The sequence below is a fragment of the Suillus subalutaceus genome (genome assembly GCF_016647625.1).
Source record: "Suillus subalutaceus strain FC151 chromosome Unknown DFJ58scaffold_7, whole genome shotgun sequence".
NCBI lineage: Eukaryota > Fungi > Basidiomycota > Agaricomycetes > Boletales > Suillaceae > Suillus > Suillus subalutaceus.
Genome location: NW_024540256.1, coordinates 192,875 through 215,028, shown reverse-complemented (window position 1 = coordinate 215,028; position 22,154 = coordinate 192,875). Strand labels below are relative to the sequence as shown.

General features: G+C 47.7%; 9 protein-coding genes across 9 annotated transcripts; 3 read left to right on the top strand and 6 right to left on the bottom strand.

Annotated features, from left to right (window-relative positions):
- The first annotated feature begins 494 nt into the window (after positions 1-494).
- Positions 495-2,697, top strand: DFJ58DRAFT_436736 (uncharacterized protein). The gene is made up of 11 exons (XM_041380403.1): positions 495-502; positions 555-906; positions 998-1,088; positions 1,153-1,296; positions 1,350-1,384; positions 1,438-1,500; positions 1,559-1,638; positions 1,687-1,787; positions 1,839-2,012; positions 2,065-2,151; positions 2,201-2,697. Exons 2-11 carry the CDS (start codon positions 659-661, stop codon positions 2,465-2,467), a joined length of 1,290 nt encoding a protein of 429 aa, XP_041249498.1. The 5' UTR covers positions 495-502; positions 555-658; the 3' UTR covers positions 2,468-2,697.
- On the bottom strand, positions 2,698-3,879 carry DFJ58DRAFT_436732 (uncharacterized protein). The gene has a single exon (XM_041380402.1). It carries the CDS (start codon positions 3,629-3,631, stop codon positions 2,927-2,929), a length of 705 nt encoding a protein of 234 aa, XP_041249497.1. The 5' UTR covers positions 3,632-3,879; the 3' UTR covers positions 2,698-2,926.
- A 139-nt stretch (positions 3,880-4,018) lies between these two features.
- On the top strand, positions 4,019-6,345 carry DFJ58DRAFT_696483 (uncharacterized protein). Its single transcript, XM_041383480.1, has 6 exons — positions 4,019-4,672; positions 4,733-4,993; positions 5,049-5,239; positions 5,288-5,546; positions 5,607-6,270; positions 6,325-6,345. Exons 1-5 carry the CDS (start codon positions 4,108-4,110, stop codon positions 5,867-5,869), a joined length of 1,539 nt encoding a protein of 512 aa, XP_041249496.1. The 5' UTR covers positions 4,019-4,107; the 3' UTR covers positions 5,870-6,270; positions 6,325-6,345.
- A 1,323-nt stretch (positions 6,346-7,668) lies between these two features.
- On the bottom strand, positions 7,669-9,107 carry DFJ58DRAFT_722314 (major intrinsic protein superfamily membrane channel protein; the record flags this gene model as incomplete). The annotated part of the gene is made up of 9 exons (XM_041384877.1): positions 7,669-7,750; positions 7,802-7,928; positions 7,984-8,194; positions 8,249-8,287; positions 8,335-8,529; positions 8,583-8,641; positions 8,692-8,725; positions 8,780-8,903; positions 8,956-9,107. 9 exons carry the CDS (start codon positions 9,105-9,107, stop codon positions 7,669-7,671), a joined length of 1,023 nt encoding a protein of 340 aa, XP_041249495.1.
- Positions 9,108-10,685: 1,578 nt separating this feature from the next.
- Positions 10,686-12,594, bottom strand: DFJ58DRAFT_436453 (major intrinsic protein superfamily membrane channel protein). Its single transcript, XM_041380401.1, has 7 exons — positions 12,008-12,594; positions 11,915-11,948; positions 11,804-11,862; positions 11,556-11,750; positions 11,465-11,503; positions 11,069-11,406; positions 10,686-11,017 (listed from the first exon to the last, which is right to left on the bottom strand). The coding sequence occupies exons 1-7, from the start codon at positions 12,278-12,280 to the stop codon at positions 10,927-10,929; spliced, it is 1,029 nt and encodes a 342-aa protein (XP_041249494.1). The 5' UTR covers positions 12,281-12,594; the 3' UTR covers positions 10,686-10,926.
- A 644-nt stretch (positions 12,595-13,238) lies between these two features.
- On the bottom strand, positions 13,239-16,587 carry DFJ58DRAFT_761203 (GCFC-domain-containing protein). The gene is made up of 11 exons (XM_041388477.1): positions 16,345-16,587; positions 16,215-16,288; positions 15,964-16,160; positions 15,723-15,917; positions 15,565-15,673; positions 15,401-15,516; positions 15,102-15,349; positions 14,494-15,054; positions 14,183-14,443; positions 13,834-14,124; positions 13,239-13,782 (listed from the first exon to the last, which is right to left on the bottom strand). Exons 1-11 carry the CDS (start codon positions 16,531-16,533, stop codon positions 13,714-13,716), a joined length of 2,310 nt encoding a protein of 769 aa, XP_041249493.1. The 5' UTR covers positions 16,534-16,587; the 3' UTR covers positions 13,239-13,713.
- Positions 16,588-18,318, top strand: DFJ58DRAFT_761200 (uncharacterized protein). The gene is made up of 6 exons (XM_041388476.1): positions 16,588-16,856; positions 16,913-17,051; positions 17,164-17,337; positions 17,391-17,640; positions 17,694-17,838; positions 17,888-18,318. Exons 1-6 carry the CDS (start codon positions 16,625-16,627, stop codon positions 18,283-18,285), a joined length of 1,338 nt encoding a protein of 445 aa, XP_041249492.1. The 5' UTR covers positions 16,588-16,624; the 3' UTR covers positions 18,286-18,318.
- Positions 18,319-19,461, bottom strand: DFJ58DRAFT_761196 (CYTH-like domain-containing protein; the record flags this gene model as incomplete). The annotated part of the gene is made up of 6 exons (XM_041388475.1): positions 18,319-18,596; positions 18,651-18,772; positions 18,825-19,011; positions 19,046-19,096; positions 19,156-19,205; positions 19,251-19,461. 6 exons carry the CDS (start codon positions 19,459-19,461, stop codon positions 18,411-18,413), a joined length of 807 nt encoding a protein of 268 aa, XP_041249491.1. The 3' UTR covers positions 18,319-18,410.
- Positions 19,462-20,989, bottom strand: DFJ58DRAFT_761194 (Zinc/iron permease). Its single transcript, XM_041388474.1, has 5 exons — positions 20,820-20,989; positions 20,687-20,762; positions 20,213-20,628; positions 19,978-20,159; positions 19,462-19,923 (listed from the first exon to the last, which is right to left on the bottom strand). Exons 1-5 carry the CDS (start codon positions 20,917-20,919, stop codon positions 19,762-19,764), a joined length of 936 nt encoding a protein of 311 aa, XP_041249490.1. The 5' UTR covers positions 20,920-20,989; the 3' UTR covers positions 19,462-19,761.
- Positions 20,990-22,154: the final 1,165 nt, after the last annotated feature.

Here is a 22,154-nt window from a genome sequence, read left to right as displayed (position 1 = left end):
CTACCATTGTTCATAGATCAATCATGCACATGCATCATGCATCAATGATGGACAAAACGCGTCAACGGACTGCGCCGCATCTTATATTCAAAGCCCGCCCATGGCCGCAGTCTAGGAGGAAATTCTTTGGCGTAAAAGAACTACACATACCTGAAACGGAGACTCGTCCGAGTCTGCCGCAAAGCATGGAGTATCTATAGCAATAGTTCCTATTGCCTCGTTATCACGTTGACACGTCATAGCCCAGCTAAAACAAGTTTCAGCGGCTGTAGGCGCTAAGCGCGTCAGGTCATCCCTAACCGCAGCAATATGCGTCTCGTTTTGGCAGTCTGTGAAAGTGTTCTGGAAAACAGTGACGGTGGGAAATGTCGATAAGAGCATGTTTTTTGTCCTCGGATCACAAATAAATGAGCTAGGGTTGATTTGGGGTGTTTAGCGCCTTTACCGCTGGAGATATTACAAGAAAATACGAGTTGTACGACAGAACAAGGAGTAAGAGAAGGTAAGAGAGTTGGAGTGAGTCTACAACAAGAGCGTACTACTAGTTGAACCAGAGTCAGTATTATTATGTAAGGCACTCCCCGCATCGACGGAAGTACCGTACTCGACATCATGATGGTAGTTTCGGCGTTTGACGTCTGTTTCCGAAGTTCTACACATGCCTCGAGAGCTACCTGGATTGTACTGGGATGAAGAAAAACAACGTTACTTTCCTCTAGCTTCGTCTCGGAGGCTTCAAGTTGTAGGCCCCAGCACCTTACATCCGCCGACCAAGGCGCAATCAGCGCCTCAGACCACGGGGGAATCCCACAACTTGAAAAGGCATCTCGGAAACCGTTCTCTCTTGCGCACAAAGGAAGATGCTAGGTTCAGCTTTCGCACCACTCATAAAAACAAGTTGATGCAGTACGTCCCTCTTGCTGCAGCGGTAGAGGTCCCGGGCTCACCGATACCTAAAATGACTTCTGTTCACGAATCCCATCATTGTGGCGCACAGCCAGATATCGTGCTTACAAGTAGCGCAGACGTCCCATGTTGCATCATCGTCCATTCTATCACTCACGTGCTGCGCTATCACTGCCTTCCAGGTACGACCATCATCATAAACCTATTTGCAGTCATATTCATGATGACCGTTGGGTTCGTGATAAGGCCGTATCCTACAACAACAATCTCCACAGTTTCGCAGGGGATACAGGAGGATGGTTTTACTCCTCAGTCATTGGTCGAGACGAGCCAGTCACAGGGCACCACACCTCGCACGGCTGGCGCCCAGAGTTCAGTCTCTCCTCAGAGGCAAGCATTTAGCTGTTCATTGTAAAAAATACCTCACACATCTGATTTGTCAGATCTCTTCCATATGTATATCTGGTTCTCGCTGCATGTCAGTATGACCTTACCTATGATTCCGTTAATCCACTCATTTGTGTGATCTAGTGCAACCTCGTTTGGCCCAGAGAGCAAGATATTGCACTTCCCCCTTGACTTGGACTCAGAAGAGTAACAATTTTTGCCATTACCCCCATTCATGGTATCTTATTTCCTTGGCGTGGTGCAGTATCCGTGTGACTCGTGTAAATAATCGGTCTGTTCGTGACATATGGACAGCCGATTTTCAAGGTACCCGTTTGGTGCTAGGTATGTTCGATGTATGCCTATCGTCTTCCAATTCTCAAAGAATATCAGGTGCGAATGACCAGGCTGTTGTCATCGATGATGCTGCCGATCGAGCGACTGTCTGTTTTATGAAAACGGGTAGCGACGTATTTGCCGTTGCTCAAGATAATGTACGTTTCAGGGTGCTACAGTACCTGCGTTACCCTAATGCGTTTCCACAGAATATTATTTATACAGGGTCCCGCGCTGGCATTGTCCAGCGGTTTGATAGCCGCATAGCTAGCACCAAGGGCGATCGCATTTTTAACGACCCAAGTACGACCCAGAATAATTCAGTGACCAACCTCAAGATTTTTTACGACTGGCAACTTCTCACGAGTAACATCGACGGAAGTGTGAGTCCACGAAACATAAGACCTGTAATAAATTTACTGAGTCTGACATCAGCTGGCCATGTTTGACCTCCGCTTCCCTAGCAATCGGAAACCTATAATGTCGTTTACAGGAAATATCAACTCCTACACCACAAAGACTGTAAGACCACACGTTGGCTTCGATTCTCTGTGTTCATAACATTACACAGCCTATTGCTGCTGATCCCCATGAACAATTCCTCTTTGCAGCCGGCCAAGACCGCCGCATCCGCCTATGGTCTCTCCGTACAGGAGGCCCACCGCTTGTTTCGCCTGCTAGCGTGTTTCAGAAACCATTCGAAGATCCGGTCCGTGCGCTCCAAGTTGTTGAGGAAGAAGAGGGCGTTCTGGGCTTGTGGGCCACATCGGGTGCAGCACTCTACAAGTATAACCTAGGTCAAAGGATGGAAGAAGAGTCTGAGGCGATGCAGTGCTGAACACAGATGCCAGCTTATGTTTTTGCTCACATTCATACCCTGTTTTGCGTGTCATGTTCCCAGGGAGGCAGCTGGGAGTCTCATGAAGTTGCAGTCATTCTACGAAGTCGCTCGTGATGCGGGGTATCACTGGGTGTGGGTTGACTCATGCTGCATCGACCACAATAACAACGTTAAGCTTCAAAGGTCGCTCAACTCTATGCTTACCTGGTACCGCGACTCAGCTCTCACGGACCAGGTAAGAAGGTTCATTGTGGACGGACTAGTGGATTACTAAGATACCGCAGTTTGTAACCGTACAGAGGAAAGGCGAATGTACTCAGTGGATCACTCCTAACTGAGCACGGGGTCTTTCTACAGGACCTGCCCAGGCAACTCGAACAAACGACCTCTCTACGAACCCGCCCGAAAGGCCCTTTCGTGCTGCAAGGTCTTGACATTACGGAGATGGCTAAATAGTCATGGAACGTACCTTGGGTGCAGCCTCAATAACAGGGGAATGGCGAATCTCGCGCATCGTTGTTCAATAAGGATAATCTTATGGAAAAAAATACAGGCATCGCAATGGATGGATGTATCTGCATGGTAGAAAACGGCGAAATCCGGAAACAGTGCAGTATCGATGCTCGAAGGATTGTGTGTCAGGGGTGACATGGCGATTGGTGAAAACTCGGGCATTTTGGTAGTGTCGCCGATGGTGTCAGAAGGTACCGGAAGAAAGAACTTCGAAAAGTCTGGGTATCGGTTGTGAAGCGGGTCCCTGGAGTATCGCCACGTTCTTGTATTCTGCCGCAATGCCCTTTCGTTTCCCGGGAACGAGTCGGATGACCTTGAACTGGAGCCGGTCGCCAAAGCAGGCAGCGCGTCTGAAGTGTAGCCGGGAGAACGGGGTTCAACTGAGTATGAGAGACTGTATCCAGGAGCCAGCATCCGCGTCGAGTTAACCTCATCCATTCTGTCGACCGAAGCGAGAAGTGATTCTGATGTCGGAGGAAGATTTGACATTCCTGGTGACACGACAGGATGCGAAGAGATAACTTGGGGCCTTGACGCGTCAGGGCAGCTCGGGGTGTTGAGTTCTGGCGGATCCAGTTTTATTGTACGCATTAGCGGTCCCCCAGGGCGCGTCTGAACCGGGGGGCGAGGCACCCTGTTTTTTCTCATATACCAGTTCCTGATCCACGCTTCGTCCCTGTAATACTTATATGTTCGCCGGAAGGGTAAGTGGTATTAGAGTTGAACATACAGGCCAGTCTCCACAGCCAGTTTATGCCTTTGGGAAGTTGACGGTCGAGCCTCCTCTGCGTGCATTTTCTTTAGGATGTCTAGCTGCCATTGCTTTGCGCGGACAGTCGGCTTTTTAATCGTGGCGAAAGGGTTACTGTTCATGGTGAGAAAATAGAGCAAGAACTTAAATGAGGGTATTTAGGGAGTGTTTAGAAAGTTGAAACCAGCGCGGATGGAGCGCGACCAGCCACGTGACAGATAATACTATTCCCACGGTCCTTGCGGGGTTAATCTGCCTGATACCTACTCGGATCGCGAGCAATCAGGCCGCTGCGCAGGCCTCAGGTTGAGAAGATAATTGTATTCTGTCAAGCATTCTTCCAGGACACCAATTGTCCTTCCGCTCTTTTTTCATGGCACAGGCCATCTCATCCGGTCGTCGGTCAAGCTTGGACTCTCTGGCAGGCTCACCAATACTATCGCCAACGTCGCCAGCGTCTCCATACTCACCAACTGATAGTGTATCTGTCCGTGATTCATCTTCAGCGCTCGTGCTCCTTCCCAACCAAGATGACGAAGATTCTTTTGAGTTCAGTAGCGATGAAGAACATGACGAACATGACCCTCAGCTGGAGATTGCGAAGCTTGCCATACCTCCTCTTCCGGCTGCCACAGTCTTTCTGTACCTTTTGGCGCCATACCTCAGACTTGGTGCCATCCTCGTGCCAAACGGTATCACCTCGCTGAAATTTGGGCTTGTGAATCTCTTCGTTGCTGCAGCGTTATCCATCTTCTCTCGCAACCTATGGTTCCTTCTGGCAAGGTACCTGCGGAAGAGTACTGCGGAGGACATTTTCTTTGAGGTGATTGCGAAAAGCATTAGTAGGGCCAAGCGCAGGCGACGTGAAAGGATTCGACGACTACTTCTTTGCGTCACTGGATCGTTAAGAATATTGATGGCATCTATGTATTTACGCGGTCAGTCGTACTATAGCTACTTCGCCGTCTTCTGTGTCTGACTTTGGTATTCAATAAAAGCATCTGTGGACTCCGTTTATCCACTTCTACTCCAGGCTCTTCCTGTACAAACCCGACTTATCACCACTTTGGCATTGGGCCTGCTCATATTTGTTGTATCTTTCCCCAAGTCTCTAGCATCGAAGCAAGTTATCTGCACAACGTGGCTATCAATAATCTTATACACCGCGTGGTTAGCCGCTGCGCTGTATAACCATATGACTGGCACCATGATGCCAAGCCCCATTCTGGTGCAACATGGCGTGCTCTGGAATGGCACCAGTAAGTATATGGTAATACTTCGTTGTTCGCGACCATTATTAACTATATGCCATAGCTTCTATTGCGTTTTCGTTCGCAACTTCGCTAACGGTTCCCCTATCTACTTCTCTGGCTGGGCGACCTTCTACACCATCAAACAAGACGGACAGAGGCACATATTTCCAGATGCTGTGCATCTTATCGACAATCATAGCGACCCTCCTTATACTTCCATCAATTTTGACGGCCTCCTTGCCCAATGTTCCAGTATGATTTTCCGTCCTTTTAATTTGCTGCTGCTGACGTCAAGATAAGGGAGCGCTCAGCGATACACGTAATATTATAGTTCACGTCCTTGGGGCATCTTCTCTCTTGTTGTCCATTCCTCCCGTGTTGGTTTCTATACGTCCTCTACCAGTTCCACTAGCTGTACGGAGAGTTTGTAAACTGGACCTCAGCAAGGCCACTCTCATATTCGTTGTTGTATTACTCAGCTTGGCCCCTCCATCAATAGCGGCATTCCTTAATGACCTCACTATATTGTTGGCCCTTTGTGGAAGCTATTTCCTTCCAGGTAAGTGTACTCGGAGGGTTTTCTCTCGGTGCGGTCATTCTTACATATTTTCTTCTACAGCATTGGCACACATCACAATCCATTACTTCCGGCGGCCTATATCTATCGTGATCCCTCCCTCGGTCCCGAACACACCACAAACCATACAATCACCTTCTCCGTCACACAGTCCAGACGCCCTTCTCCAGCGCAAAGAGAGGCTGCTCCAGCGAAGGCGGCTTGGAAGACGAGTGTTATGGGATGTTGGCGTTTGGTTGTTACTGATACCCATCAGCGTATTTGGAATGGTTTGGGCGGGTGGCCGATTGGTTGGAAAATGGTAGCTTTCGCAGCAGCGTGCGGTCCCGCAGAATAGACTTTACGTGTTTCTAGAATCGAGCGTTATTCTAAACGAGGACTTCCCTTCGGTCGGCTCTACGATGATATATTGTGTTTACAGTGGGAAACACAATTTCAGCATGATCTCTGCAAATAGACAGTGTGTCTCGCATTCTCACTCTCGGCAACGTTGTGCACAATTGACCGCCTCGGAGCGAAGAGATCAGTCCGGGGGTCGAGCACGGTTCGTCAAATCTTGATATCTCAAATCAAACGTAATTGCACGCGGGTCGCAGAGGAAACTATCTTCGATTCGCTATCTATGACGAACGGTTTGGATGGAATACGGGGGATGCCGCGGCGGTTACATATCCCAGGATTGCAAGGTAGTCGGGTGTATGTTCTGGTGCGTTCAATGGAGTCTGCTCAGCTTCTTTCAGGCTATCTGAACTAAGATGAGATTCTACATTCAAGTTGCTTCGTGAGTGGAATGTATGATTGATATCGGTTGCGATACGTTAGAAAATCGCGCGGCGATCTGTCTATAATTTTTTCGTTGAAAATTCATACGTTGAGAGGGGAAAGGAATGCAAGATCAAGGTACTCGCTCTCACATCATGGTCACACTCCAGACCAGCTGTCCCTGGGCAGATTCGGACCATCCAGAACGTTCTATATAAATTACAACAGGACATGATTTCAGCGCTATGATACCTTAATTACTCTCCTCATGGCACTCAGTCCGATCAAGACCTATGTACTCGGTGTCACAAGGTGGTTCCAGCGTCTACGGGAATATGTGGTGGGAAGAGCTCGAAGTCGATGGTATCGTCGAAGTTTGTGGTCGATATTATGTGTGCGAGATTCTGTCGATTTCCGGAGCAGTCTTCTCCTAGTAGGGTTTTTTTTTTGATCCTTGTTTATGGTCCGTCGCAAGGGCGAAGCCCTATGTTAGACAATACACGCGGTGTCTACTCTATCTAATCATGTGCTTATTTGTAAGTGATGGGTCTTGTACAATGATCCTGGCCGGGGCGCGGACGATAACACCAACCTAAGGTGAAAGGGTAGATGGGGTGAATGATCCGTCTACTTGCTTCTAGTAATCTTTTCTTTGGGCGGCGATACGTTTCCGAATACTGACTCAAATCTTCTTGTGCTAGCAACGAATTTGAACAGCGGCTTCAAGCATTCGGCTTCGTTGAGGATATGTTTCACGTGGTGCGCTTTCTTACCTAGTTCTAGTCTGAGAATGCTGCGTTGTCTGGTGTTCCTAGTAGGTTGATCGGCGATCTACTCGGAAAGCCGAAAGGTATTACATAATACAAAGTACTAAGGTATTCCTGGCCGATTGCAAATTATAGAGCAACACAGCATATGTGACGTAGTGCACACAAGCCGCCGGCTGTTCAGATATTTTCACACGTCATACTACTGCGCATTCCTTGTTCCCCGCACGGGCCGCACCTGAAGGCCTGACGCTTTGAAGGCCTGACCGGTGACCGATGACCTGGACAACTGCTATGGTTATTTAGAATGCTGTGTACATGGACTTGCGTTCACCCGAAGCTTAGTTCAGTTTGTATTTAGAATAAAAAATCCAGCCGCACAATCACCATTCAGACTAGTATCTAGTACTATACATATGTCCCAATTATCATTGGGCAATTTGGGGCACATTATGGAGATCAGACAATGTGTAATTCAGGCCTTCACTAAGTCACCTTTGCCGAAGCCAAAGCCGAAGCAAGTTAAAAACGTTATCGTCAAAGATCATGTGTTGTTAACATAATGTATGGTTCATTCAAGCACTCTCGATCCCCGCAGGAAGCTTTCCTCCATGTGCTGGGCAGGCATGAAGACGGCGATCTGAGGCCTGGGTGTTACTAGTGTCGAGCAAAATCAGCGGTGACCTATACCCCTCCAGATGGACTTACGGTTTATTTATAATGCTTTCACTGCCTGCGAAAATCAACGTATCATAGACGAACGCACCACATAACATCCCGGTGACTGGACCACACACAATGCACCATAACCAATACTGATTGCGATACGTGAACACTGATAATAAGTTCAAGCCATCGTCCAATTTACATCACCGATGACCTCGACTTACCTGCAGTTCCATAGCCTACGGCTGCCGTGAGGAACCTCGGCCCCAGATCTCGAGCAGGATTCAGGGAATAGCTCGTGTTCATACCGAGAGAAGCCCCAATGCCAAGCACCAGAATGAATAAGGCGAGAGGGAGGAGACCCTGTGGGGGCGGTCCATTTTTCTTATCAGTGACGGAAAGTACACCAATAATCAATATCGCAGAGCCCAAAAACTATTTTCAGAAATAAATCAGTATTTCCTAAAGAAAGATCGAAATTATTTAAACCTCGGAAAAGAAGCATGAGACAGGGGTCAGGAAGCTCGCCTGCGAAGTTGTCAGTAAAGGGGGGTGTGAATAAGCACAGTTCGCACGGCATATGTAGCAAGAAGATCTCCCGAACCGTTGATAGTTCTGATGCCAGGACCGCCTTCTACTATATCTATGGCATGGAAGTAGTTGGCATACACAACACCACCACCACAAAATGCTCCTAATAGCTGAGCGAAGATGTATAATGGCACCTTTTTCCAAGGGAACCCTCGGAAAACTGCCAAAGTAAACGTGATCTGCCGAATTACTACTCAGAAAATAATACGCTGAGAGCAGAAGTTTAATTTACCGCAGGGTTTATGTGCCCTCCAGATATGCCTCCTGAGATCCACACCCCGAGTGCCACGCCTAAAAGTATAGTCACGTATTTTGTGATTGTGAGGGACATATCAACCCACCTGAAGCCCAGCCGAAGTTGAGCGAAAGGAAATCCTATATTGAGCCTCACCATAAGATAGATACTAAACATTGGTAGCATCTACTTACCCCTCTTGGGACCACTTCAACATTCGGGTCGGTGGACAGAAACACTTGACAGTTGACACCAGTACCGAAGATCACGAAGATCATCGTGCCTAGAAACTCGGCCGCAGGTTCACGGATAGCGTACCTGGACAGTGTAATGAGGAAGATCATAAATAACCGATATATATTTTCTTTACCTGATTCTCGACCACCTGTTAGGAAATACCATGCAGTGATCGCAGTCAGCAAGGTTGGCCGTGCTAACTGAGCCGGGAGTGCATCTTTGCTTGTCGTAAGAGCCAACACTTTCCATACGTATTTCTTCTGACTTCTCAATAATTTCCGACATGATTCGCAAGGGAAACGAGTCGGGGAGCTAGCAGAGCTAGCAGGGAGAGCAGAGGCACCTGCAGGCGTCGAGAATCATATTTATACGTCAAAATGGTTTGGTTACCTACATAGCCCCAGTGCTCCAAAGTACCTGAAGTCTATCCCGAGATAGCAAAGAGCACAAGATCGCAAACATCGCATGACCGGTCGATGAAACAAGTTGGTCTCCCGTAGCCATGCCTATACAGATGTTCCTTCTCTACTATAGGTACAAACACAGTGAAGCCAGCTGACTTGGATAATCATTAATCAGTCTTGATGATGATTTGAAGGTCCGAGGAGGCAACCACATGTGAGGTCTCGTGATTTCGGCTTAGAGAAGAAACATTGCAAACGCAACAAACCCTCCGATTTACGGCCTGGTTCTCGACGTAAGCATGCTCATGATCTGAAATTCTACTAACGGGTGCCACGACGAAGCGGATCCGTTGTAATCGATGTACCCGTCTTGCGCGCGGATAGGGTCGTATACATGATCACCGTTCAAAATACGGTTCAAGACGCTGGAAGCCCCACCCTGCTCGTTCAGAAATGGAATTATGATATCAAGAATACATTACTGGGGTGCATCATATCTCCGTGCTTACGGGCGGGTGCTAATGGATATACTACATCAGTAAGCATTCCATTCTAAGGATTGAACCCGTAATTCCACGTACACCGAGTAGCCATGCCGAAGACTGAGAATCAATGAAAGCGACTGCGACAACACTTGACTATCATATGAGCAGGTGAGCGAGGCATACCCCTTGATCCAGTCTGCCTGGTGACTGGTCGGTTGAAAGCTGAGGCAAGATATCAGCATGTGATCTGCCAGAATCCTTTAGGCTAGAGAGAAGCACGTGATCAGGCGAGCTCTGCCACGTCAAAGCCTAACTTCAACTTGACGTGACAGTGACTCAGACTGAACCGTTACGAGTCTACATCAATCACTCATTTACGGACTTATAGAACGAAGACTTGCCTTCTTCAGAGGACAATAAACTCGGCGGTCTACCGAACATAATCCTAAACAAATTTCTTTCATGGCTAGCGTCGGAGTTTTCTTCAGGATGCGTTTTTGAAATGAAAAGTTGCGTGCCACAAGGAGAAAATTTAAAGTTAACTGAACTTACCCGACTATGTTATTAAAGCTTGAAGACAAGGTTTGCAGCCTAGGATGACGTTATTGACTAATATCTCCCTTCGTCTATAAAGGGGAGACTCGTAACTGGAAGTCTGGAACGACTTGAAGTACATCTCGGAAGGCCAGGGTCTGATTTACATACTCGAGTAAGTCTAGACAGATCTATGACACAGGGGTTATTCGGTAGGAAACAATTTAAACGCCTGAGTCATGGCTAAGGTCGAGCCGTAAGCTCTGTCAGGCTTCAGCAGCTCTTTCTATGTTGTACGGTGATTTGTGTGATGTCGTCAAGCATGGGAAGTTGGGAACGGAAAAACGGAGTGGTCATAAGAAGCGAGAAATAAACGACTCAAAACCTTCAACTCAAAAACTTGCGTGCTCTCATTCTACGTAAAGTTACTAAAGTCCGACTTGTTCTCGGTCATCGCTTATGCAATGCTTTATGTATCATTTATCGGACTTTACTCGATAAAAACACGCGTGCAAAAGGAGTCACTAGTTAGTCAATGATGGCTGCTGCTATCATTAAGAGCATGCGTAATTAATCATTTCACAAACATGTAGCAACAGAGTACTTCGTGTATTAGGATACGCGGTCATCGAAATCTTAGCAAACACATGTCCGAGTGTAGTACCAGAGTCATTACGAGTGTCATTCAATCATCAAACTATTTCTGCACCCCCATGATGTTTTGTTCCTGCGAGCACACGAGTGCAGGTGATACCTTTCAGCCTCTTCAGTCCTACATACAAACGGGTTAATACTTGCGCCATACACAAACATTAAAACGCACGGCTTGTTCGTAATACTTTCAGCACCCCTGTAAAGCATAGCATCGTAGAAGAACGCAGCCACCATCATGCCAAAAATTGGACCAAGGATAGGGCACCAGAGCCAATACTGGTTCCTGAAGGTGAAGACTGCGCTACCATATCCAACCATGGCAGTAAGGATACGGGGGCCCAGGTCACGAGCAGGATTAAGGGCCGCTCCAGTATCCATGCCAAGAGCCGAACTGATGCCAAGAAGTGTTAAGAATATTGCGACAGGAACAACACCAGGAGGTGCAGGACCATTTTTTTTATCCGTGGCCATGAAAATTCCGGTGATAAGCATGGCAGACCCTATAAACTACATCGGGTCGTCAGTATATATTCAATTGAAGACTGTTAGTTATGGATGAGCTCACTTCAGCGAAGAAGGCTGAGACAGAGGTGAGGTAATCGGCCTAGATACAATTGAGCCGGAGGAAATCATGTCAACAAAAGGTCCAGACTTACCGCGTAGGTCCCAAAAAAGCCACCAGATACCGCAATTGTACGAATATTGGAGCCCCCTTCGGCGATGTCGATCGCATGGAAGTAAGTAGCATAGACTACACCTGCCCCACATAAGGCTCCCAGAAGTTGCGCAAGGATGTAGATAGGAACTTTTCTCCAGGGGAACCCGCGGACAGTAGTAAATGCTATGGTGACCTTACTAGTAGTCAGCACAAATAGTTACATGTAAGATGTTGAGAAGTACGCACTGCAGGGTTCAAATGACCCCCTGAGTGGTTCATAGAGAGCCATACACCAAGGGACAGTCCTGACCAGCCTGTAAGGAAGATGTCGACACACGATGATAAAGGTTCGCTCACCAAGAGCCCAAGAGAGGTTGGACGTGACGGCATCCTTTGAACAAGCACCAGTGAGCTTCAGTCCATCCACCACTTTTGAAACCTTGAACTCACCCCCGCTGGGCTTGCAGAGATACTTTTATTGGCGGAAAGATTTGCCTGGCAATTGCCACCACACCCAAGCAAGCATAGCACGAAGGCACCCATGAACTCGGCTGCAGGTGCGGAGATGTGCTCCCTGATTTTTGACCATCGGTTGGGGTACCGAGAACATTGATCGCAATCAGCGAAGTCAACGACGCCTAGGGCAGAGACATCGTTGGGTCGAGTTGCATAGGAGTTGTTCGATGTCTCGGAGTGACGAGGTTTTTCGATGATATCCGTCATCGTGTGCTGAGAAAAAGGAAGGACAGGGTGCTAAAGCTTCTGCGGAATAAGTTCTGGCAACTGCCTGTTTTATAGCCCTCCTTGTTATCATCTATGATGAGTATCACGTACATGGCCCAACCGGGACTCCGGACGTGAGCGTAATGGATAGGCGTGCCTATGGAAAGATCATACATATTATTCATGCATATTAGTTTTGCTTGATACATACTCGTGCCTGTTAGCCAATCGGCACCCATGATTTAGTTTTAAAAAGAAAATTACGTATCTCTTAATTCTCGGTCGAGCACAACCCGCGTGTGCTTTGTGTCGACGAAACTGTAAGCAAAATTCATTCAGGCCGCACTATACCATGTCAGGGAGTAACAAACAAAGTCCGCTATTCTTAACGCATCATGGCCGCCGGCTCCTTCGTATCGACTGAATCATGAACCAATTCGAAGTGAAAGCAAATCGAGCCGGTCTAAGTTGGTCCGACATCAGTTTTCAGCCCCATTTGATTTTCATAAAGTACCTCATGATGATCTCATCAAACTTCGAAAAGGGAAAGCTCGAACGTGCCGGGGTCACGTTGCAACTTCTTCGAGAGGTCCTTATCGGGCAAAATAGTTTCGAATAAGATGGTCACGTACGAGCGGAATCGGGAAACTCCTTGACAGAAGTCTCCACTGCCATGGAGCTGTCGCTGTCAGTGAATCTTATTTGTGAATTGCGAATGAGTGAAAGCAGAGACAACCAAAAACATCCCGAATAGTTACCAAGAAGGGCACGCACCGCACTCATGGCCCTGCACGCTCCCAGAGGACCCTAACGAGAGATAACGACTTATCCTGCACTGTGCGACTCAGGGGGGCACGCAGAAACCAATAATAAAAGCTGCGTAATGATTTCACATCGCAATGCAGTTATCGCATAGGACAGAGCCGGCTGTGGTAATCAGACTTCACGCACTCGTCGGCTTCAAGACATTAATTTGATTGAAACTCACGAATGCTACGGCAGTTACCGAACACAGTTCAAATATTGTCGTGTTAGGTATTCCGACGAGGTAAATCACGTAACACAAGACGTATCTTTCAAGCAGAAAGTTATTCCTTCTGTCGAATCTGTGGTAGATCAGCGTCAGGGTCCAGAAATGGGATGTGACAAAAATGATGGCGCGATCGTGGAAACGTGACAGTGGGGCAATGCTACAACGGCGCAAGTGTCTGACAGCGGAACGAACCGTCCATGCGCATAGAAGCCACAGAGGCTTTGCACGACAGTCATTTGGCTTCACATTGGTCTTCCGAGCGCCGAGCGGTGATAGTGTGATTACGTGGGTGGTACCCTGCACTATCCTCGCCATACAGCGTGGACTACTCGGAAACAAAGGGATAACTCGAGGTAATTACATACCCCGCTTGAACGTCGCCATAAGAACAACATTCAATTCAAGGCGCCAAGGAATTTAATGGCGCTTTCAGTGCGCGTATTACTTCGTGCGGCATTATGGCAATCATCTAGAAGATGTAGAGTTAGCCACGCAAACATCTGACATTCCCGTCAATTACCTCTCGAGTTATTTCCTCTCCTCCAACCTCCCACCCGCTTTCGGCAATCGGCAAAACAATATTGTTCATATGTCGGATGCAAAGGTCGCCAATGCCCAATTTTTCACCAGTATACTTGCGCCATCGAATGAGCGTTTCCAAAAACTTTGACGCATGGCGGAGTAGACGCCGACGGGCGGCAATGACATCTGGATTAAAGACGGGACGGTTGAGTGCAACAAAAGGAGCTATCAGAGATTCCGATGTCGATACAGAGCGTTCGAAAACGGAGTACACCGATTTCAATAACATCTAGATAATTGCGTTAGAATAGCAACTCGTTCGCGGTAATTATGAAGAATCTAGTTACCTGGAATTTGTGGTTGTCGTGCCCAATAGAAGCTTCCACTTGCTCCGCCAGGTTTATCATATTGCGGGTATTCAATGCGGAATAAGAGTCGAGCGCGCCTGCTTCAACTACCTTGCAGATGAAGGGCACGACTGCCGTGGAAATCATCGCAGAAACCAAGTCATCATTCGGACCTGTATCCGGCTCTAGACCATCATCCTTATCTCCACAATACTCGTGTAGTGAAGCACACCACGAAAATTCATCTAGGGTGTGCGAAGTCTGATATTGGTATAAATCAAACGTCTCATGGCATAGAAGAATCAACGCACCTCGAAGGGGTTCCATCCGAGAAGTTCTAGCCGCGCCCAGAACTCCCAAGCACCGACGAGTCCAAGGCCACCCCATGCACCGGTATAGCTATCACCAAAGCGTCTACGCCATCCACCAAACCATTTGGCCAACCCCAAGCTCGGATCCCTGAATTCAGCTGCATGCACATCAGATAATAAATTATGCCCGTCATTAGCTATTCTTTCCATAGCACTTCGATAATCCATGGCGTCCGATGGAGGTAAGGAGGAGTCTGTCGAGTAACCATCTTCCCGGTCTAGTAGTGTTGTGATGGCCCTGGTTTCGCGTTCACGTTTACGACGAAGTCGACGAGCTATTCGCGCGGCTTCTCGCTCACGGCGGACAGTAACAGGGTTCGCACGAGGTAGAACTCGCCCCAGGTCATCCACCTCTTCGAATTGATCTACGCTCACCAAAAGAGGGCCGAAAATCAATGATAGATCGTCTTGGCCATCCGCTTGGCGTCGCTGAGCGATCATTTCAGAGCGTTCTTTGAGCACTGAAATATATTCATCCTCAAGCTTCTCAAGTTTCGGAAACTAAACATCCGTGAGATTTTGCCTGGTGAGATAGGGATGATACAAACCTTCTCATCGAGAAATGTCGCCACACTTTCCATCCATTCCTTGAATGCAGCGAACCACGACCTTTTTGCTTCAGCTTTGGCAATCATCTCGCGGAGCTCTGTTTCGCGGACATCCAATTGTTCTCGTTCATCAACCAATGCTGCTGCTGCCTTCACATTCGTTCCATGTGACATGGTCATCGCGGTCAATGACTGAGACAGGCGGTCCATCGCCGGTCCAAGAGAGGGTATCGTAGTCGATGAAGGAACTTATCAAAGGCTCCAGTTAGACAACTCCAGAAAAAAAACGTAGATCTTACTTGCAGCAGGCTTATAGACCTGTTTTGCAGGAGATACCTCGTGGGAAGTGGAGAATGGACCGCCTCTCCGCAACTGTTCCCTCTCCCATTCCATGGTCTCCTCGTCTTCCTCATCGCTGTCCTCGCAATGTTAGTAAAATTCTCAGCGAGATGCTTATACATACGCATCTACAATCATCTCTTGCATAGCGTCTTTGCGCTTCGAAGCTTCAAGTTTTTTTGACTTCTTGCCAAGTGCAATGCGCTCTTGAGCGCTGGTATACTCCGCGTACTCTGTCCTTTGTCAAGCTGGTGGGAAAAAAAAAGTTGATAAATGGCATACCGTCGTCTCCTTCCCCAAGCTCATCTTCTTCGCGCATCAATCGACTTTCTGGATGTGGACCCTGCGGTACGGTATCACGTTTCGTGACAGAAAGAGATATGAAATCATCTTCTGTACCATGAGTCCGCATACGTTCTCGTCTTTGTTTAGCGGATAGTATTGACGATTCCGAAGGAATCACTGTGTCAACATCGACTGCACGTCATTAGATAGTGAATAAGGCACTTGAGTAAGATTTTACCAGATATCTCAGTGGCCTCCATACTGGTTTCACCTGGGTCCATCGAAACGTCTGCATCATAACCCTCAGCGACTGGGGCACGTCGCGACGAAGGCGTGCTTGCTTTCAGCTGTGAGAGGTACGCCTGGTCATATACGGGTGCCCCATTAGAACGGGGAGTAATAGTAGCTTGGTCAAGCGAGACAGGCAGCACATTCCTAATAGATCTCATGAACAAACCGAATTCTACAGCAGCACAGACATAAACATACGCAGGACGAGCGTTCAGGGACAACTTTTGACTAAGATTTGATTTCTTCACTTGAAAGACTTCCCCATCTCCTGCCTAACGTCTTAAATGGTAAGCGAGAATTAAATAGTATATGAAGTGAAAACACAAACCTCCTCGTCACCGCCGAAGCTGAGCGTAGATTTGGGCTTAGTGCGCTTGGATTTGTTCTTGAGTCTAGCCGCGAGGGCTATTGGCGACTCTTCGACGCTCTCTCCTTTCTCGGATGTGGTTTGTGATATGTCTTCGGGTGACCTTTCCCTGCCCCTTGGAGCCAGCCTTGACTTAGGTTTTTTGAACATTACTGACGAGTTTGCGAATTTGGATGGAAGAGCGCTAGTGACCACGGGGCAAGCCAATATTTGCATTCTTCCCACGCTGTGTACTTTCGTCATGTCTACTACGCGCCCGCGTCCAAGGCCACGTCCAGTGGCAAAGCCCAAGGCTGCATCGTCGACAACAGTCAACTCAAATATAACACCATCTCCAGTGCAACCGTCTTCTTCTACGAGCACAACGCAAAATTCTATTGCAGGGAACAAGTTAGACGATGAAGACGCTATATTCTTGCGTAATCGCGGAAGAACCTCTCACTGCTGGAACAAGCTTCGGGCAATGGCAAAGGGTGTGTCCGCTCTCATAGGTTATCACACTGACCTCACTCTGCAATCCAATTCTTAGACACTCCGTCCGACAAAGCTGATGAAGACGACCTCGATTGGGATGAACGAACTGAACCGGAATCTACTCCGAGGCGCAAGAAGAAGCCAAATAAACAGCATGAATTACCTCGGTGGCAAGCGGCGGACATAGTCACTCTGTGCGTTGTTCTATCTAGTTCGTTGCTATATCTCGTACTGTTAGAGTACCTCGGTATAGTACTTGAATATCACATGGTCCGCGGATCGATCATATTGATAAATCTTCCGTAGCCTTTCTTCAGATAACGAAGAGGACGATTTTGAAATCACGGAGAACACACCAAATGTTTCACATAACGATACGCCCCCCCGAAAACGCAAAAGAGACCGTAGTCGCTCAAAATCCATTACACCACCTCCGCAACTTCCTATACACCAACTCAATAATGCAAGGGCATTAGTCAGGTCGCGTGAAATCACTTTAGGCGAGACTTCTATCGCTCACGAAGACTTACCAGACAAGCGCTTGCTGTTGCACCACCCCGCGCCCCCTCACCAATTCAAATTCCCGATGACCCGGCGGATACTTCTGACTTGAATCCGGAGCTCGCAAAAATCGCCGAGGAAGTTCGTAGAAGGGCTGTAGCAACCAAGAATACGCCAGAACAGGGCGGCGGCCCTGAGTTAGTAATAATCAAGGTCCGATGGCAACCTCATCCACTGAACACAGCTGGTGCAAAAGATGTTTGGAACTTTAAGATGAAAAGAGTGGGTATCTTTACCAACCAACAACATCACTAATGGTACTGACCTCTCGTTAGCATGACACATTCCAGTATTTGTTTGAGGAATTGGCAGACTTGGCCGCTGTCTTGGTAGACCATCTTGTTGTCAGTCACGATGGAAAGCGTTTGTTTGCTTCAGGCACGCCTCACGGTCTTCGAATTTGGGCAGAAGGAGAGCTCGGTGCGTTATTCTCGGTATACGGGCGCCTAAAACTGACAACCTTTAATAGAAGCATGTGATCAAACAACTTGGGATTACATACGTGCTCAACGCCATCAACAGGCTCCGAAGGCCGCTCAGTCATCAAATAATTCACCATCTCCCGAAATAGAATTAGACGCGGAGTCGGAAGCCGAGTCAACTGGCGGCGACAAAATTAAGCTTGTGTTCAGGTCGGCGGCTACTGAGGACAATGTTAATCTTACAGTTCGACCTACAACAACGTGTGGAGTCATTATCAAAGCGTTTCTCAAGGCAGCCGGTCTATCTGATCGATACCCTGTTTCTCCGCGAACAGCACAAGCGATGCCTCAGCTAATGGTTGACGGTGATAAGATGGCAGATGACATGGAAATCGGAGAGGCGGACCTAGATGATGGCGATCTGGTCGAAGTTGTTGGACTGTGATTGTACTGATACCTGTTTTCGGTTGCTTAGGGTTATTACATTACTGTTGTTGTATAGTTGAAGTCATAATTCGGAATGCTCGAATATTACTTAGTTACAACTGTCGAAAAGTAACGCAGATGTAGCTACGTGTGCCAGCCGTCGTTCGCGTTCTTAACCAATATTCTGGCGTTATTGACGAACGATCGAATGAGCTCGTCAAATGCGTTGCGGTCAAGTTCTGACGCATTTGGATCCCCACGTTTGGCAGCAATCGAAAGTAGAAGTCCTGGGCGAGCGATCTCCACCTCCAACTCATGAAGAACTTCAGGCTTCATTATAAGTATTTCAGCATCGTATTCACGACAACTCAAAGGACATCATACCGGTGCATTGGGTGCCGCATTATTGGAATGAACTTGGGTCAGGTCGATGTTGAACTCCTCATGCGAGTAGCATATCCTATCTTTCCGTCGTACGTGGGTTGGAGATCCAATAGGATGGGAGACTGACGAGCAATCGTCATTGTTAACGACCTGATAGGATGCATGCGAGCTCACCTGGAACTTCGAGCGATACGCTGACCCTCCAATCCACCGCCCTCTTGGGACTATATATGTTGAGATCCCCAAGCCTTATTTTGCGTGTTATTTCAAGAACGGTATTGGTCTTCTCCTCGCGGGTAACGCGTATTTTTTCTCGATCCTCGGTGGAATAGAACGAGTCGATCACCTTGACATGGGTATACTCGAGGGGAGACGTTGGGTGAGACGGTTGAGACTGATATTATTTTCAGATCGTTGAGTATGGTGTTGAAGTGCTTGTGCTGGGTCTACCGTTCCAAATGTTCGCGTGAGCTATAGCTGAAGGACTACATGAAATGAAGCTGACAAGAGACATATTGGACTCGAATCGAAGGTCAACCTCGTTCGGGATTAAGACTATTAATCGTTAGGCAAAGACCACGAACAACTTAGTGAACATACTTGTCTCCACAAGAACTGGCAGCACCAGGCGCTGCCCACTTGTGCGGTCCCTCAGGATACCAAGTTTTGCTTCTACCTCAACTTTTGCGTCTGGATGAATGGGTCTCGTCACGATCATGTGGTGAACGAAATCAGCGATCTCTCGAATGAATTCATCGAGAGGCTCAACACCGAGAATTGATAATGACAATGGAGGTAAGTTGGTGTTCATAGTGGATGGAATAGATAGCTGATTGACTTTTGTGGCTTCGGAAGCCTGGTCATCATGGCGGGCTCGTTTTAGTGGCGGTGATTCATTATCATCAGACTGGGAGTGACTGTCTTCTGACATTGGAAGAGAAGTAAACAATGAAACTAGCTGCTGAAGCAACCCAAGCACATGTTGACCTTTCTACCCTGAGATCAGCCTGGGATGTAAGTAAACCCTATAAATCCCGCGTCTAGGCGGCATCTAGTCCTACGTGACCATTCAATGTGTATTCTTTAAATTTATCTCAGACCTGCAATGATATTAATGACCATGGCCCAGCATTGCACTAATTGTAAATGGGAAAAACATTCCCAACAACAGGAGAAACGTTCGTGACGTTTTGCTGATGGTTTCTTGAGTGGATGAAGGTGCGTGTTCTGAAGGCGACTTCAGTACTGTCGCCACATAGAGAAAAGTACCTCCCTATGGAGCATTAACATCAGTGCCGATCGACGGTAAGAAGCTTATGGACCTTACGCTAAATAATAAGGGTGTTCCGACCCACAGGTTATTTCCATCACCGGTATGGGTGTACAATATATAAGAGAGGATGGCGCTAACTGGCGTAGCGAGGCTGAAAAGTAGCAAGTGTCTCTTGCATTCTGAAGGAGGGAGGGATGTTGCCAAGAGAGAAGATGTCAGAGCTAACGCTGTGGGTGCTGTTGTCTGTGGTCAGCAGGATGAGTGAGTGACAGAAAACCATCAGGCGTACCCTTATGTATCATGATAGCCAAGAAAACAACGAAAGATAGAGCACCTGATTGTGTCTCAAGAGACGAGACGCCTAGTGCATATCCATCAACTAAAGCATGCACTATAAGTCCTAACGACAGTGGGTACGCGCGTTGTAAGCTTGAGGAAGGTGCATGTCGCAACATTTGCGAGGCAGACGCATGTGAGCCGGGTAGCGTCATACCCTCCTCGCGCTCAAGCTCATCAAGCACGATATCAAATTGGACATCTTCTACTTCGTCTCGAATCTCCAGCTGAGGCATCATCGTTCGAGCATGTGGGGAAATGTACTCCTCCACGAGGAACATGAACGCAAACCCCAAAAGTACGCATGACGCAATCTTGTGAGAATACGATTCTGGTTCAGGGTCGCCAGCGATCGTGCTTGCTACTCCTCTGTCAATACTGCAAATTAGAGGCAGAAAACTTTGATGGAGAAAATATCGAGACGCACTCGGGAATGATAACGCCAAGTGCAGCACCAATAAGTAATCCAGTGCTCAAGGTAGACAACTTCGCGAAGTGACTTTCTGCGAACAATAATAACGCTTAATTCAAATGTAACTGAAGTCCAGCGTAGTGCATACTAGTCATTGACGACGACAACGGTACGAGACCAGCCCCAAAGGATGCAGCTCCCATGACTAGAGACATGGATACGATGTGCAGGAAACCACTGGATGACATTCCGCTCGCAAGATCAGTATCAATACGATTGGTGTATGTCTTTGTAAAACGGCCCTAGGGAATGGAGTCTGGATCAGCGGGCGCTCGTGTGGCAAATAGTACTAGTACATCTGCATCGCGGAGTTCGAACCTTTTCATTTGCTTCCGTGCGGTCACTGCAGTGCGATGTACAAAACACAAAAACTTAAAACTCTCGGGACGCTAAAGGATTTTGCGCAAGATATAGGGGACGACGAAGAGAGAGGCCCACCCGCTTCGAATAAGCCAGCCACCATCACCAACCGGGACGATCAGTTTCAGATGGTGGCTGGTAGTGGATCCCTCACGAGTCACGGCAAGGTTTGAATGCTGACAAGATATTGGACTTTGGGATATGTAACGAGGGACAGTTGAGTCTTAACTCTTGACCTGTGATCATGATGTACTCCTGACAAAATTGTGCGTATTTGCCAACTCGATAAACAGATCTGATTGCGATGGCCCATCGTCTCGATCTAGCCTTCTTCTTTGCACCCTTCGCCCCCGGTTTGTCCGGACGCACTCCAATTCTCTCTTTCATCTAGCATGTCTGATTTAATTTCCGACAAAAGCGTATTCATTTGTCCTCTCGATTCCGAATATTAAGCTCTGATACTATCGAAACCCTATCACTCATATGCCAGCGGAGGTTCAGTTGCGCAATCCGCGACCATATTCGACATACGAACGTGATGCATGTATCGGTTTCGAACCGGCCTACCTTATACCACGAACAAATCAAGTGAACCTTCACTCCCCGGGGACATAGTCACTTACGAACATGCAGTCTCATAGAACTTATGCTGGTTTGCTGCCTTGGATTTTAATTAGTATCTGGACGTCTACATCTTCTGAAAACAATCCCAGTTGTTGTTGAATTGAATTGTTGACACTATTTCGTGCTCCTCGTCAATAGCCAAGGTCAGAACCGAACCAGGGCAACTGTGCAGCAGGATTTCTAGTATACACGTTGACGCGGACGCGTGACGGCGAAAGTTCAACGTTCAGCCAAGGAAGATGGGTGTGCCTCGGCCCGGTACTCAGAATAGTACCTTATCTTTGTCAGGTCAGACGATCGCCCCATTTCTTGACAGCGAAACCAAACTAAAGTAATGCTACCTTGGAAGCAACTTGAACGCAAAACTGTGATAGGAAGTCAAGAATAAGCCCCCCGCATGGGGCTATAGGATCCCACGTAGGGTCTACGACCCCAAAGG